The sequence below is a fragment of the Myiozetetes cayanensis genome, unplaced genomic scaffold (assembly GCF_022539395.1).
Source record: "Myiozetetes cayanensis isolate MyiCay16 unplaced genomic scaffold, myiCay2020 scf1, whole genome shotgun sequence".
In the NCBI taxonomy this organism is placed as follows: domain Eukaryota; kingdom Metazoa; phylum Chordata; class Aves; order Passeriformes; family Tyrannidae; genus Myiozetetes; species Myiozetetes cayanensis.
In genome coordinates this window covers 88,748,952-88,766,926 of record NW_026086604.1, presented here as the reverse complement: position 1 = coordinate 88,766,926, position 17,975 = coordinate 88,748,952, and the positions used below count along the sequence as shown (strand labels likewise).

At 38.0% G+C, this 17,975-nt stretch overlaps 1 protein-coding gene across 2 annotated transcripts in view; it reads right to left on the bottom strand.

The window, feature by feature from the left end:
* The window catches only part of DTNBP1 (dystrobrevin binding protein 1), a 71,188-nt gene extending 56,611 nt beyond the window's left edge, over positions 1-14,577 (bottom strand). Inside the window, exons 1-5 of one of the 2 annotated variants that reach the window (XM_050313851.1) lie at positions 14,434-14,577; positions 10,880-10,927; positions 7,739-7,789; positions 6,829-6,889; positions 4,102-4,234 (exon numbers count right to left, since the gene is read on the bottom strand). In XM_050313851.1, coding sequence (XP_050169808.1) covers positions 4,102-4,234; positions 6,829-6,889; positions 7,739-7,789; positions 10,880-10,927; positions 14,434-14,489 — 349 coding nt within the window. In that variant the 5' untranslated portion in view covers positions 14,490-14,577. Of the gene's footprint in view, positions 1-4,101; positions 4,235-6,828; positions 6,890-7,738; positions 7,790-10,879; positions 10,928-13,558; positions 13,578-14,433 lie in introns of those variants that run through there. The other variant, XM_050313762.1, reaches the window with a different exon arrangement.
* Positions 14,578-17,975: the final 3,398 nt, after the last annotated feature.

Sequence of the window (17,975 nt, the reverse complement as noted above, 5' to 3'; positions counted from 1 at the left end):
GTTTACCAGATAAGCAGGTATTGCTTACCTAGAACTCAATAACCACAAAATAAACTTTTTTTACCAGAGGAGAGGAGAGGGAGAGGAAAAGCTTTACATAATTACAGTTCTACTATGCTAACTCATGTAAGCATGAAAAGTAACAGCAGTTTTTAACGAACCAGTTAGAAAGACTGCTTTGATTAATAATAAATTATTATTTTCTTTAGACATGTTCCCAACCACAAATCGTTGCTCATTTTCAGTAAAAGTTTTCACAGCTCTCCCAACTTTCAAAATAATTTTAAAATCATAAAGAAAGCACTAAAAACTGGAGTCCTCTAATGGAATATGTTCTAGAGTTCTGCATCACAAAACCTTTACCCAGCTCTTTTTCAAGAGTTATCTGCTGCTAAATGCTAAACAAAAAAGAAACTGTCATTTAAGTAACCAAACAAATCAGAAGTTCAAATGCCAGCTCTATGAAAAATCTTGATTAACAAATTGTCTAGTCTTAAATTCACTTTTACTTGACCAATACTTGCTAATATCTAAATCCCTACATAAGCCAAAACTAATAACTAGGTAATAGTAAACTAATTACTTCTCTTCACCAAAGACACTCACGTCTTCCTGAAAGAGATTATGGGCTATTATTCACTACACCTTTTCCTCCTAAAAGTACTGCTGCAGAGGTAGTCTACAAACTGATGAAATGAACAAAAATAAAATTCTATAATCTCAAAATACAAGATGTTGCTGGAAGTATACTGCCCTTTTCAAAATGGAAAAATCTCTGCCATTTTTATCAAGAAATTAAAAATAAAAAAGTATATTTCATTAAAACACACCTTTTTTTTCAGCTGCAAAACAATACCCCAAATATGGGGTATTAAGTTCTTAAAGTAGCTCAAATGTTACCAAAACCAAAATTTTGCATTCAGTGAAAGAGATACTATAATCACTGTGACCTTTTAGATCAGCTTTAGTGTATTTCCTTAATGTCTGAAGAAGCCATTAAGAAGTCATTAATTATCCCCCGTCTTAAAGAAAGGGAGCATGGCCATTAATTTTTTTAAAAATGTAAATTCTGAACAAATTGGATTGAATTTTGCACAGCTAGAAAATGGCAACTTCTATACTTGATACACAATCGAAAATAAAGTATGACCTTCTGCTGAGAATATAAACAATGATACCTTCCCTAAGCAGTACAAAAAGTTCTGTTGCCCTAATGGATTTTCACACCCATCTGACTCTTACTTCAGAAAAAAAAAATTAAAGATTAGGAGGCAATGGTTTTTATCTCTGACTATATCCCCAGCCTTATTTTATTCCCAGTCCCAGTTTAAGTATTTTCAACCTATGTTGGATCTGTCACTTATGTACATGAATGGCCTTTCTGAAACTGCTATCAAGTTAATGCTTAACATTTGATCTTAAAAAAAAAGATATAGAGAGGGGAGAGAAAATTGGATTTGGATCAAGGTCTGTGTGTATTGATTTACGGAAATCAAAACAGATGTTTGAGCAAAATGCCACTGCTCAAACATGAAGCATATTTCATATTAAGACAAGTATGACAGATATCAACAGGCAGACATTTTCTACAACATCTCAAACAAAAACAGGCTTAAGTGATGATTCCAATTTTGAACTTTGAAAGGGCAATAACTGTCCTTTTCACTTTTACATAAGAGTAAGTTTTTTCTTCAAAGTTCTCAATGGCAGTTACAAGACGTTGCATAATACAGTAAATTTATCAAATGAAGACATAACCCTTTTACTTCAAGTGAGGGATGACTAATAACATGAACACCTAAGGTAAAGGACTTAAAAAAATTACTAATGAAAACGTATTGTAATACAGAGCAAAAGCTGAGGAATCTGCATGACTCATACCAGTCTTAAGCAGGTCAGTAAAAAGGTTCATTTCCATTACCTGAAATTTCTTTTACCAAAAGCAGCCAGGGTCCACTATCTACTTTCAAAATTAAAGCATTAATAGATTTATTAGAAGCACATCATATCACAAGTCAGAACTATTACTTTGTTTAAATGATGAAATTACATCTTGGATGCATAACCCAGGACACGGCACTTTGTAATTCTATTTTCTTTTTTTTTTTTACAGAATGTTGCACTTATATTTAAAATTCATAGTCAGAGTAATAGTCATCTCTTGGAAAATTTAATACAGTTTATATTTATAAGGAGCAGATAGTTCAGAGTTATAAAAATTAAAACCAGTGAGCAGAATATCACAGTAAATTTCTGTTAAATCCTTTCTACAAGAGTAGATATTGAATTTGCTATAAATTACACCTACTTCTTCAAATAGACTCCATAAAACTTATTATAAAAAAAATTCCAAAAAACTCAGTCATTAGGAGGAACTAATAAATAACTAGATAAATTAACTGAAATCTGATACACAAGATGAAGCTAGAAGATTTGATTCAAATCTCACAACCTTAGCAGCATACTTCAGAATTCATTAGCTTCCCCAAACAGGCCGCTTAATGCTTCCTTAAATCCTACCGTGCAGAATCAAAAATATTCTGGAGACAAACCTTCTCCAAGTTATTCTACAATCAGAGTGAGATTAATTCTGGTTCATAATACCATACTAGGAATTGGAAAGTAACACCAATTCATTAGGATTTATAGCACTTGAAGTTATGAACTATGAAGACAGTTCCATTAGCTTTTTAATATATTGTTTATCTTTGGTCTACCAGTGGGCTGCACCACTTTGTGCATGGTGATATTAAACCCAGTGTTTTAATAAATCATTATTTGAATTTATATTTCCTTAGAAATTTTTTTTCCAAAAGGCAATATTAAAGGCTTGGCACACATGACAAAGCCTTATTAAATAAGGCGGTATAAGAAATTGGTAATAAAAATGAAATACATTCTTTTGTTCAGAAATAAATAGCAAAGTTATTACCAGTCTACCTAGGAACAAAAGTTGATTTGTACATGTCCACTGACGTTAGGAGAACGAAAAATTAGGCTTTGAAGACAGAAAAGAACCCACCTTTTCTTCACATCAGATGTCGGCACATAAATCCAGCCCACCCCACAAAAAAACAAGAGCTACAATTACATGAGGAATTTCTGCCTACTTCCCAGCTGCTCTAAGAATAAGGAATGCAGGAAGAGTCCCTGGGGAACTTAGCTACTAAAATCCATGTGCAGACAGCAGTTTTTCAAAACTTTAATTTGATGCACCTTGTATGGATTTCCATTGAGGCAGCGGAGGTTTAGTGTGGAAAGACAGGCTTGCTACTTGTCAAATGCTGCATCCCCATTCCAAGGCTCACTCAGCAATATTATAGAGATTTTCAGAGCGTAAGAAGCCAAAACACTTTTTTCCTAACTTAATTCTGAAGAGTGTATCAACTACTTTGTATGAAAAGTTTTCAGAAGTAGTCTGCTAAGGCACTTATCATCTTTTAAATTAAATCACAGGATAGCATTTGGTAAAGTTATAAAAATTGAAACCCATCTAACAAATACAAGGTATTTGGTAATCTTACTATGTAGCATTCCTAGTTTCACCCATAAAAAACGCTGGGTATCAGTTCAGAATACCTTAACCCTGTACATTAATGCAAACTATTGAAGCCAGCCTTGGAACCAACAATTACTGAAAACCAAAGGTTTCTGCCTTGAAAGTGTCCCTAGCCAGGTAAACTTCTCCCCTGTCCCACCCAAACGATGAGTTAAAACATTATTATATAAAATGACATAGACTCAATCACAGAGAAGCAACTTATGTACATGAATGTTCACACTACTTACAAATTTTAAGAACTTCGTAAGACTTCAAGAATAGTATTTTTCTGCTGTTCATACAAGATATGCAGTTATCACAATTTCATTTTCCAAACAACAACACATACAAAATTTTAACTGCTGAGAGAGCAACCATTACAAATGTTGATCTTTAAAAAAACCAAAAACCTCCAAAAGTATAAGAATTACTGTTTTACAACTGAAAGGATATATTTGGAAAGCAAAATTAGATTTTATAATCACAACATTCACAACAGCTGAACTTCAGTCTAATCCTCTGTACTGACTTGAATGCTTGTTATATCTATAAAACCTTACCTAGGCTTGCTGTGAGGCATTCCAGATCTGCTAAAAACCCAGGTATTTGTTGGAGCTGATCCTGTAGTTCCAACAGACTGTTCCTTTTCTTCTCCCAGTGTGCAGACAGCATCACGACTTCACTATCGACCAGCTGAAACAAACAGGTATTTAATTTACTTGTAAATTTATCTACCTTTTATGAGCATCTTGGCTTATTTTTAGAATTAATACATCTTCAAGCATAAGGTCAGCAAAATAGCCCTGTAGTACTGCCCCTTGCATAGTTCTCAAGTAAATATAAAATATGCTTACGAACTCCCCTGTAAAACAAAATATTTATACCAAAATGCATTGAACAAAATAAGATAAAAAGTTATTTCTCAATATACTAATCAATGCAGGAAGTATTTTATGGATGTTATTAACTGTAAATAAGATGTACCTGAAATTTTGGCAGCAGTGTTGCACTGGTACACAATATCATAGCAGTGTTGCAATGTAAGGCTTATTTAGATTAATAGTTTAATGTTGCTAGTCATACCGATTTAATCTTAACAACAAAACTGAAAACTTTGCACATTCAAAAGAATCTAGAAAAAGAAACAAAAGGAATGGCATTTTAAAAAAAGTTGCCTTTATAACAGCATTGCTCTTCTCCTCTCACGACGAGCTTAACTGCAGTTGTGCCAAGTCTTTATGAACACGTTTCTTCATTACTTTAATTTTTGTTCTTTGATTTTCCTTTTATTTTGATTTTTTTCCTTTTATTATATAATAGTATAATGTACTTAATATAGGTCACACTGTATGAGAAACAGCAAGATCAAGAGATCTTACATAACAAAGGTTTCCTTTATATATAATTGAGATGATTCAATTATTGTTTCCCTGCTCTTAATTCCATTATCCATCCTTCCTCTTGCACACAACTGCAGCCTGTGCCTGTATCTGCATTCTGAATTCCTCAGTTTTTATAGTATTTAGTTGCAGAAATTGAAAAAATCTAAGCAATGAACAAATGAGTTCTCAGATTTATAACTCTACCCACTTTGGATTGATTCTTTTAAAATAACTTCTGCCATTTCCAAATTCCTCTAGCTACCTATCCCTGTCAAAAAGACATCCTGTTTTACTAGAAAAGTTTTGAAAACTATTCCAAAGCTCAGCAAGTAATGGAACACCTCAGAAGACCAACATCCTTATTAAAATAAAGCCTAATCTATTTTTGAGAATGAGATAGGATTTACACCAATTAAACAGTAAAGCAAACAAAAAAAACCCCAAACAAGTCACCATGAGATGGGGTCAAACACCAGAAAAACATTTCAGCCCAAAGACAACAATGCAGCTTAAATGACAATCATCTAAAAGCAGTACCTCCAGGAAAATTTCGTACATGGAATTGGTAGTTAACATCAACCATTTACCATTGTAAGACTGTAGGTTGCAATTAAAGCTTGAAATTGTCACTTTCCTTTCTCTATTCAACATTTACAAATAAGACAACAGAGCAGTTTATCTGCTACTGGCCAGTACAAGAAACAGGATCCTGGAGAAGTAGATCTTTAGGTCTTATACAGTAAAGTTAATCCTGTGTTCATACACAATTTTTATTTTCTATTTTTATAAAAGAAGAAACAAACAAAAACCCCACAAGCAATACATATATCTGATTGTCCCAAAAGTAAATATCTGAATTTCATGGAAAATTTCAGTCTTTTTGGAAGTTTTTCATTCTCATTTTCCCAAGCAGCTACAACATGTGAGATTAAGGTTATATTGGTCTAGAACATATGAAACCTCACGTCATTTCTAGAACCACAATTTTTAAAGTAAACTATAGCAAGCAGCAAGTATTACAAAATTGTGATTGAGTCATTTAAGAGATCTAAAAAAAAATCCTTATGAGCAGTCAAACATTCAAAACTGACAGAGAGAACTTCATCTCTAATAACTGAAAGTTTTCACTGGAACATGTGAAAAGATGGGCCATACTATTAGGCAAGAGAAAGAACATAAGATATCTTCTTTATTACCATAAATACACAGGGAATTGTTTTTCCATTGGTAAAAGATATATAGAAGTCTCCTAAGTAAAACAGAAGAGCCAGTGGGGATGCACCCAGCCAAAGTGAAGGTTTCAGCCAGGACAAAGGACCCTACAGATCAGTCCTGCTCAGCCTACACTGTCTGCCCCTTAAACATGGCTCAAAATGGAAAGTCTGGTGAAGAGTAACACATTGGTAACACTTACTGGAAGTTGCCTTTCCCTTACTCCACAAATAAACCACACAACTTGTCACTTTGCTTCCAGGGCAGGAACACTGAACAAAATTAGGAGAAAGCAGACACTTCCCTAATCTTTTCAGTCAGACAATCAAATCTTGCACTTTCTTGTCCACTAGGAGTAGGCAGCAAACATTATCAGTGCAAAGGCCCTACCCTGATAGTAATCACCAACATGTCTCAACCTCAAATATATTCTATACTTTCCCAGCCCCCCCACTGCTTTTAAAGAGCTACAGCAGTAAGGTACAACATCAGTTTTGCAAGTGTTTACATTGCACCACATTATTTCATGTTTGCATTACACTCTTGTTTACATCACTGTGCTAGTGAACAAGGTTGTGTGGGTGTTTACCTAGAGGTCAGGGTTAACCCTCTGTGCTGGTACCAAAAATTTTAGTTTAAAATTATTTACACATTTTAAAATATTTCAAGTATGGCATTGTTCTTTTTTCTCACCTCTCCAGCTTTTGCACAATCTTTGGCTCCTTTGTGAAGGGCAGCCCACGCATCTTCATATCTGAAAAGAAGATAAATTACTATTCTTACTGTGCTCCCCTTATAGAGGAAGATTTCATAGAAATCACTGTGAAATTACAGGCACTACCAGAAATTGCAGCTTAAAAAGCTGCACAATTATTTTCAGTATTTACAGTTCTAATGAGAAAAATATACAGTAAGAAATAATATCTTTTAAAGACAAAAGAATTAATGTTTTTTAACCTGCTAGCTTACATTAAAGGTTAAATGGACCCAGCAATATTTATAAGACTACACACTGCCTTAAGCATTACTTGGAACCCAATTTCACTAAGAAAATGAAAAAAAACCACCACAACAACATTGTAATCACATATACACCTCCCCCCCCCAAAAAAAAAAAAAGAATAGATTATTTTAAGATACAAAGAAAACTTCTAACACAGATAGCTTCTGTTATTTAGCAAAGACGTGATTAAATACATGTGGAATACACTTTCTTTTCAAGGCAACGACAGGCATATTGTCTGTATTGTTACAGAAGGAAATCATATCAAACATGTCTAAGCTGCAAAACATCAAATTGAAACCACAGACTGGGACTCAGTGCTGATCTCCTAATTACCTGTGCATTAGAACATGAAATAAAGTCATCTTTTAAGATGATTTGAACATCTCCAGAACTTCTGTTACATTAGCATGACAGCACTTGAGTATGGGGCAAGCTTTAAACATATTTGTCATTTGGTAACCACTCTCCCACTCCTAACAGTAGAACATCCAAAAACCTATTAGCAACACTTTGGTTTTCTTTCAATTACCTTAATCTAATAAAGTTATTTATGAAATTATAGGAAGCAGACACTAAGAAAGAACAGGAATGCCATACCTGCTGAGTAATTCCAGTCCAGCAGAAAACTCTGGTAAACATTGAACAGTTCTATAAAACAAATTGCAAATATACAAAATTTTTAAAGAATAGAAGTCTATTATAAAAAATGTGTCACACACACCTGCACTTGACAGATATGCTGAGCACAGAAATGTTCCCTACTGTTCAGTTTCACAAACATTTCACCAACTCTGGTTTAAAATGCATTACGTAGTGTATCTTATAAGGATATTTCAAAGCTAGGATTGCTTTTTTTTCTTTTGTTATTTTATGACAGACCATTCTTAATTCTTTTTGACTATGTCCATTGAAAACAATTTCTATTAAGTAATTTCTTAGTACAGTTAACAAAGACACAAGATGAACATTGTTTTAACTTAAAACAAGGCACAGAAACATCCTGAAAATAGGACTACTACACAAGTTCTTTATGCCTCTCAATAGAGATATTGCACTTAATATATTCTGTGTCAAAGAGAAATACTAAGCTAAAGAACCTTTGCCAATTTAATGCTCTAACAATTTCATGTTGGATGCATACATTTCCATTGGTAACAGTTTGAAATATAGAGAAAAATTATTATAACTGAATCACGTAATCAATTAGGTTGCAAAAGACCTCTGAGATCATCGAGTCCAATCTGTGATCTAAGAGCACCTTGTCAACTAGACCATAGCACTGAGTGCCATGTCCAGTCTTTCTTTAAACACCTGCAGAGACGGTGAGTCCACCACCTCCCTGGGCAACCCATTCCATTAACTGATCACCCTTCCTATAAAGAAATTCTTTCTCATGTCCAAATCTGCCGACGTCCACTCTACCCTAACACAAACCTTCCCTTAGAGCAGTTTAAGACTGTGCCCTCTCATCCTGTTCCTAGTTTCCTGGGAGAAAAGGCTGATCCCCAGTTGGCTACAACCTTCTTTCAGGCAGTTGTAGAGAGTGATAAGGTCCCATCTGAGCCTCCTCTTCTCCAAGCTAAACAACCCCAGCTCCCTCAGCTGCTTTTCCTCAGACTTGCGCTCCAGACCCTTCACCAGCTTCATTGCCCTTCTCTGGACTTATTCCAGCACCTCAGGAAGTTGGTCCTTCCTGAATTGAGAAGCCCAACCAAGTTATAAGTTACAAAAACTTAACAATGCAGCATTTAAGGGATGTGAAGATTCTAATATCATCCAAGATTTGTCTCCTGGAAGATGACCAGAATAAACTATTTTGCACTGTCATCCAAACAATTTGAATGGAAAAGCACCATAAATGAAACCTTTTTTATCTTAAGCCAAGAGAAAAGTGGCAGAACCAGTGAGGTGGGAAGGGACTTCAGGCAGTTTCTATTGCAACCTCCTGTTAAAACCAGGACCAGCTCTGATCTCCTGATCAGAGCAACTTCCTCAGGTCTTTGTCCGGTTGCAACTTGAAAACCTCTGAGGACAGAAAGTTCACAGGCTTACGTTCAGCCTGTTGTCTGCCAAGGCCCCCAGGGCCTTTTCAGCTAAGTTACTTCCCAGCCAGTCTGTCAGCCCCAGTCTGTATCGTTGTGGAGGATACTACCTTCCCAGTGAAATGCTGGATTTGTATGCCTTGAATTTCATGAAGTATCTCTTGACATATACATTGCTATGGCCTTTTATGGATTGAGTTCACCCCATTTATCTTCATTCACTACTGGTCAGATTCCCCCTTTTCACTAAGCACAAGGGACTGAAGCAACAAAGGTAACATCATACCTCAACAACATCTACATTCGCTGTCATTCACCCCACTCATCAACAATTCTATGTTTAATTTGTCCAGTGTTTTATTATCAGTGCAGGGCAAGAAACTCTTCTTCTTGTCCTCGATACCTCTTGTAAATGCCAATTGCAGGTGAGCTCTGTCTTTCCTAATTCTATTTCAGCATGCCAAAGAAGTTATGAAGAGGTATAAAGAAGTTATCCCTGACACCCTCTTGATTGCATACTTATGCGTTGTCCTTTCAGCAGGTGGAAGCTAAAGGCCCCTATAAGAATGGGGTTTTAATGATACAGAGAATTCTTCCAGTTGTTCAGAGAAGACATTGTTCTCTCCCTGATCAGATGGTCAGTGAAAAACTCCCACTGCGACACCACCCTTACTGGCTTCTCCTCTGCTCCTCACCCATATGCCCTCAGCCATCCCTACAGTCAAGCTAAGCTATGTTTGTCCCAGAACTTTACCAGCAAAATGGAAGCCACCCTGGAATTCCCCTGTTTCTGATGATTCAATTGGTTCACCCAGTATTTTCTCAAGGAGATGCATATTTACAGTACATTAGAAGAACCAAAATATTATGGACTTGAAACATGCAGAGAAGGTAGTTGCCTAAAAGAGTTTTCATTCAAACCTTCACCCATTCTTAGTTTAGTCTCTTGTCAATACAGCCAGTCTTCTCTTAAAAAAATTTTATATCCAAAACATCAAGACTCAGAAGTTAAGACAGTTTATTTCAGACACTTTATTTTTAGTTCAGGGCTTGTTTTTAAATTAATTTGTGTCTACATACTGTGTTTTAGTAAGAAGATGCTTTAAAAAAGCATATCTGAATTTATTTGAAGAAGTAACACTCACAGATGTCATTTACAGACATAAAGTAGTCTTTCCTTATAGCTTACACAGGTTGAAAGAATAAGCAATGTACTAAAATGCAGTGGATAAAAACCCAAACAAACAACCCCACAAGCCACCACAAATATCAAAACTTCTTGAAACTCAAGCAATTAATCACAAATATATTTTCCACCATAAAAAGGCCCATATTTCTGTTTTACAGTTAAAATCCCCCTGAATTATAATTTTAATACATTAAATTCACAGAGATGGTAAGCAATTACATTTCAGTGTAGTACAACCTGAAGCTTCTATATAGTACTACAATAACACTGAATATTCATTTAATTTAAATGATCAACAGCCATCAGAAATTATTTAGGCCTATCAGTGACTGTTCTGTGAAAATATTTGCTCAACAGTAGAGCTAAGCTTTTCTGTTTTCAAAACAGTATTTTGTAAAATTAAATGCAAATGTTCTTCTAACTGGGTCATATATATGAGCCATTTCAAATTTTTCATTAACAAGAGCATCCTAAATCAATGCTATACATTAAAACATTCAGAAGTACCTCTGCCTTTTTTTTGCATCTCTTGATTTGTCGCCCAAAGTCTTCAACCTATAAATCAAAACACAGAACCATCAGACACTTCCAACATCAAAACCAGAAAATAAACTGTTTGAGCACATAATCTGTTAATTCCAGTTTATTACAGTAATTTTGTTTCAGCCTATTTTACAAATAAATTCACATGATGGTCTCCACAAAACTAAGTGAAATTTGATTTACTTCCACCAACACTGCTTTTAAATTATGAGATTTTTCTACAAGTGCATCAAGCATTTTGGTATGAAAAGTTTAATGGGAGAGATATATTCAAGTCATCAATATCTTGATATAGTTTCCTTAAAAGACAGGTATTAAAGACCTACATAGAAATAACAAATCCAATCATGAGGAACACCATTTACAAGAAGGCTCACATGGCAAGGAAAAGCATGACAGTCACACAGACACAAATGTACCCACTTGCCATAGGTCTGCCAACACAAAACTAGCACACAACTTTCCTTCTGCCAGCTTTCAGAATCTCCAGCAGCATCACCACAAAGTCCTGGTACTGAGCATATCTGAGGCTTGTTCCACCCACAGTCAATTTCAAACTGACTGGTACCTTGTTCTTAAAAAGCACAAAAACCCCTAAACCAACCAAACAACCGAAACCCCAACCAACAACAAACAACCCCCCTTATCCTCCCCGTCCACTCTTTCCACTCCTTCCTCTTTTTCAGTCAACCTGTATATGCTGAAGTCAACAAAGTAGAGTGAGAACCAAAACCTCTGGCTATTCTCTGACCACCAAGATGATGGCTGTCCTCAGTCTCTACTAGACCCTTTGGAGTTACAGCTGTCCAGGACAGCTAAGAGTTAGGAAGAAGTACAGGACATAGACATGAGCAAGATGGAAATGAGTTTTGAGTAATAAAGATATCCTCCAGAGACGACAGATATGCAATCCTGAGCGACCTAGGGATTGAAAATCAACCTAATACACAAATATTCAGGTTGCTTCAAGGGTGAGGCAAATCACTCCCCCAGTGTTGACCACCACCAGTTTTCCAGAAACTCAAAGGAACTTCAAAGTCTACAGCAAAATAGGCAGTTGACAATTTGAGAAAAGACATGCTAAGGCAAGTCTCCACTCCCTGTTAGAGAGCTACTTATAATAGCCAGGCTAAGTAAAATCAATCACAGCACACTGAGGAAGAACACCTCTGTCCTCCTCAGTACGCACCCCGGCCTGGAACAGCAGCACTCCTCTGCATGCAGGAATAGAAGGAAATGCTGGGTCATCACTATCAGTTCTCATACTAGAATATCTGCCAGGCAGTCAGAAGCAAAGGTTAAAGGATTTATCACTAGACTATAAAGTGCTGACTTCCTTTCAGCAGCGTTCCCTGTACAAAGTGTAAGGCAGTGTGAGCCACATCACTCAAGCTGTCAGAAGCACAATTACTGCCTGAGCACAGACGAACACAGCTCACTGTTCCATTTTGGTTGTTTTTCTTCCTCCTGCAAAAGATTGCTAACAGGTAAATGGGTCAAAATTTAGATACCTTGCTCACGGGATACACAGAAGTAGACAGTAACACAGCTGAGCAGGGGAAGAGGGCACAGAAATGGCTAAAAACTTTAAACTTCAGTAACTCCATTTCTTTGTACACAGAGATGGCTAATAACTCTAAACTGCTCCCTTTAGACCACACATCCCAGATTTAATCTTTTTCAGCCATACACAAACAATTCCTTTGGAAGGGGTATTATTTTCTTAGAGGCCCTGAAAAGCTTCCCCCTCATGACGTTTCAAGAAATCCAACTGTTCCACTGTGAAAGCATTCAGGCGTAGCTAACAAGTTTGCAACAACTTGACACCAGAAATATTTTCAAATACTTTCTTTGGGTTTTGACAATTTTAAGGTCAAGTCTTAACAGCTCGAAATGACTTCTATTATCACTCTGGGGAGTGAGGGTACAGAATGGGCTAACCCAGAACACTAAGGCAGTGAGGCTGCATTGTCCAGAAAGGGAAAGGGGGCAAAACTGGACAAATTGTGTTCTGGCCTATGTAGGGACACTAAAGGGGAAAAAAAAAAAAAGTGCTTTCCACAGCCTCTGCAGCTCTGAGACACAGGTCCCCAGTGGCAAAAGAGATTACACCACAGATGAAAATACCACTTAGACACGGGACTCTGGAATAAGGGCACATTAATGGAGCTGCCAAAACACAAAGATGGAAATTATGAAATCAGAGACTGTTCTCAGAACATTGCAACACAAGGAAGAAGGCAAATTAGAGACCACATGGAAATATACTGACTCCACTGCTGCAATACAGGGAAATATTATGACCTTTCTGTTGTCCTCCTTCATTACGAGAAAAACATCTTTTTAAAAAGAACCTTACACTGCACTAAGGTATCAACCCCTCTAAGAAGGCAAAAATAACAGCAAAACAGAAACACAGAAAGCAATAAAGCAATGCCATGCCATTTTCTGTATTCTTAAGACATTTTAATATTCCATTAGCATCTGTTAAGGTGACAGATAACATATAAGCAATTTATCTGCTTGATTTGCAGCCTATTCGGTCAATTTCTCTTGACAATCATATACTGGTGCAACCATGTCACCATAAAGTATATTAGTTTCTGGAGTATACAGACATTCAGCATTTATAAAAATATTTACCATAGGGGTATGTAAGGCAGCCTTAACGTTGCCAAAGACCACACAGCTTTTAAAAGCAATTGATTACAACACGATATTCTCCTGTGACTCATTAGGAGGCAGCAGTTCTGCAGCACAGACATGACCTTGTTCTCACTGACTTCCACTAACACTCATTTGGGCCACCTGCTTGTACTAAAAATAGCATAGACACAGGGCCTATCTAAATGAACCCTGCGAGGCAACGTAGGAGGAATATCTTTCTACTTTTTAACAGAAGCGAGGGGCTGCTCCATCCACTCATCCTGCGCTTCCTTCCCCCCAGGTGACAGTAACTCATCTTTCCAGGAAAGAAAAGCTTCCCATACGCCCAGCGGCGCGCAGCGATGCTCTTTAAACAATTACGTTGATCCATAAAACCTTGAAGGTCAGTCACTCCATGAAAAATTCAAGAGCGTTAATTGACTCCATTCACATCTCCTCTCAGAACAGCAGGCTCTGTCTCTGTCTCTCTCTCCCTCCCTTCCCCTGACCGCAGCTGCCTCCCGAGCACGGAGGCACCTCCTCCTCCTCCTCCTCCCCTCCTCTCCCCACCGCAGCTGCCATCAGCCCGCCATCAGCCGCTCAGCTCAGGCGGGAACACGGCGGGCAGTGAGACCCTGGAGCCGCGCTCCCAGCCCATGCCCGCGCCGCGCAGGGTACCCAGCTGACAGCCCAGCCCGGGCCGAGGGTCCCGCCTGCGCAATCCCCTCCTCTTCCTCCCTCCCCGGGCCAGTCCCCGCCTCCCCCGACCCCCGGTCACCTGCTTCCCCCTCCCCGCCCGGCTGCGGGACGCGGGTGCCTCTCCCGTTCCCCGCTCCGGCCCCGCGGTGCTGTGGGCCGAGGGCGATACTCACCCGGCGGTGAGGTCCTGCTGGACGCTCAGCAGCCGCTCCCGCAGCGTCTCCAGCATCTTCCCGGCCTTCCCCGGCTGCGGAGGCCAGCGCCGGGAGGGAGGGGCGCGGGCGGGGCTCGGCTCGGAGCCCGCCTCCTCTCCAGCCCGCCCTCCCTCTTCCGCCTCTTCCGACTTGGTGTGTTTTGCTCGCGAAGTTGTGAGCCGGGATGGGTGTTGTTGAGGAGAGCTGAGCCTCTTGTTGTGCGTCCCCCGTTGTGCGAGGGTAGAACCGGACGGTTTCAAGGTTCGACCTTGAGAAGAGTGTGGATCCCTGAAGTTGCAGCCTTTTAGAGGTTTTTTTAAAGACCGAGTAAAGCCCTTTAGCAGGTTGGGACTCTCACCTGAATGATTTTGACATCAGCGATAGCACAGCGTAGGAGTGAACTCCTTAGAGCTATAAAGTTGATCAAGGGACTGGAGCATCTCTCTTATGAGGAAAGGCTGAGGGAACTGAGCCTGTTCAACTGAGAGGGGACCTCATCAGTGTCTATAAGTATCTGAAGGGAGGGTGTCAAGGGGATGGAGCCAGGCTCTTCTCAGTGGTGCCAAGTGATAGGACAAGAGACAGTGGACAGAAACTGATGCACAGGATGTTCCATCTGAATATGAGGAAGAACTACTTTACTGTGCAGGTGACAGTGCGCTGGAACAGACGGTCCAGAGAGTCAGTCCTCACTTGGGATATTCAAGAAACATCTGGACACAATCCTGTGCCATGTGCAGTAGGATGACCCTGCCTGAGCAGGGAGCTTGGACCAGACTGCCCATTGTGGTCCCTTCCAAACTGACCCATTTTGTGATTCTGTGAACTCAGGGAACTGGGCTTTGTGATAAAATCTTAAAAGTATGGAAAGCGAAACCACTCCCTGTGGTTGCTGCGTTCTTGGGGTAAGGGATAGATGATAACCTTTCAAAATCCTTGCAAAACAGGCAGTTGAATCATTTGTCTATGTGATCCACCACTGTTTTCTTTGGAAGCTGCTGGACTTGTATAGATACGAATGATTCTTAATGACCTAAAAAAAAAAAAAAAAAAAAAAGACTGTTCTTAGAAATAAACAATAATGCAGTGAAAAGTCTTAATTAAGCTTCCAGGTACAGTCTGTTCAAATAATAATTGTTATCAGTCAGTCAGCAAATCTTTAGACAGTTCTAAGGGGAATCAGTCCTGTTCAGAACAATTGGCCAGTCTTTCTGGGTGGCTATATTTTACAGTCACAGTAACAGGAAGACAGTCTCACACCTTGTGTGTTTTCAGTTAATATTTGAGGAACATGGACTAAAGATTTAGATGGATCTGGGAAATCTTAGACATACATTTAACTGAGACTTCATTTTTTACAAAAAGCAGCTGAGATTTTAAAGCCAAAACATTTTATTTTTTAACCAATTCAATTTTGATTGAAAGTTTAAAAAAAAAAAAAAGTGAAGAGCACTGAAATAATTTGTTACAAGGAGAATGCATGCAGAGGGTGTCTCTTGGGTGTGTCATTTAATACTGCAGAACTATACTCGAGTGTTTGAGGTACACGCAATAAATTGGAAAAGTGATACCATAATCCCATCACAGCTTGTGTGCTTTTAGAAGAACATGGGAGCTATAGGTTAAAAATACTGACTTAAAAAACCAGTATTGCTCTGTGGCCTTAATGCCAGTTAAAAGCTAAATTCCTGCTAAAAGAATAATAATGATTGGGGTTGATTCTTCCAAAAATAGAAACTGATGTGGCTCACTTTGTCCTCATGTCAGAAAGACAATTTTCGTGGCAAACTATGTATGAAGTTCTGTAAAAGGATGTATGACATTTTGGCCATATTTTTCTCTTGCTTAACCTAACAACAATATCTGAAAAGGCTTCCCACTTCCCTGGATAGTTAGGTCTCCAAACTAGGAGGCAAAGGCCCTGAATCAAGTTTTGTTTGCTGTATTCACAGACATACATTAGAAATGCTGACAAAAGCTGTGCAATCTGGCCTTAGGTAATATATATGTTATGGGAATCAAAGTTTTCAGAAAACAAGGCAGCAGTGTTTTAACCTAAATTTTTGCCCTTTCTTTTAGAAGTCATATGAATTTCTCCTGTGTTACATATCTTCAGTTTTCTTGTGAATGGTTCTTTTCAGTGCGGGCTCTAATAATTCCCAGAGAATTAACACTTTTATACTCCATTGCTGCTTTTGCAGTTAAAAAGAAATTATTCAAAGACTGCTGTGTTTGAATTTAATTTCCATCTCTGTGTAGAATTTGGGAAAAGAAATGTGTTGAGATAGTATTAACAGTCACAGTAATTCTAGAAATACCAGAGTGGAAGAGAAATCTAAAAGTACATGCTATGCTTTAGGGCCATTATAAATTAATGATGTAGAGTTTTGTTTAACTGGTTCTTAGCAACTTGAAATTACGGAGATTCTGCAAGCTCCTTAAGTTATCATGTCTAGCTTGATCTTCTCTTTTTGTTTCTAGAGTGAGTAAGCCCAGTTTCTTTTTTTTCTTTGAAGTCATATTCTAAACTTTTTCCTTCTTATACTTGTTGTTCTGATCTGGACATTCTCCAGTTTGTCCGGAAAATGCGGAGCTATAGCATTTCCGTCACTGAAGCTGAATTACATGGCTTCATTTTGAGCCCTACACAAGTTACATGTTTATACAAATTAATTAGTATTCATGTACAACAGCAATTAATTTAACAAACAACACTGAGACAGGAACAGATCCTTCAGGTGTTATTTCAACACAGTGACATGTAAAATTCTGCCAGGGCCTTTGGGTCAAGTTTTCTAGAGGTAAAATTAATGCAGAATACCTTTTTAATATCAATGACCTGTTCTGCTCTTTTAGTAATTAAGTAGTTCACAGGTGGTTATTTGATATTAATTATGACCTGAATTTGAGTCAGGACTTCCTAATTTATTCTTCTGCTTCTCTGATACTAGCACACAGAAAATCCTGTGCAAGTATTCTGTAAGTGGCTATGCAACAAATGTCTGTGCAACAAATGCGCAAGCATTCTATGCTTCGCACATCTGCAAAGGACAGTGATATAAGTCAGTAGCAATAAATATTTAAAGCAAAAAACACAGAAATGTACTTGACTGTATAACCCTAGTGGCAAATGAATATTTTTTTTCTAGATCAGCACCCCTTAAAAGCATGTTAGGCTACATTTCTGAAACAGTTTAAGCAAACCCAGGTCATCCCTCATCCTCACTTTGCATGATTCCACCTTTTCCTAGGCTTTAGTGACCTGCAGTTAGATTGACTTTACATTAAGACTGCTCTGAGAGTAATACTGCAAAGAGGCCAGGCTCATCCCCTTTTAGCTCTTCAGTGAAGACAGTTTTGAATACTTTCCCATTCTGATGATCTGATATGAAATGTAGTTTGTTTACGTATCTATCTGTTTTGTGTCTTGATTTTTGCTTAAGAGTGCAGTTAGATTGATCACCTCCAATATGACATTCTGAAACAGACTAGAAATAGTAACCAAAACTCTCAGCCCTTCA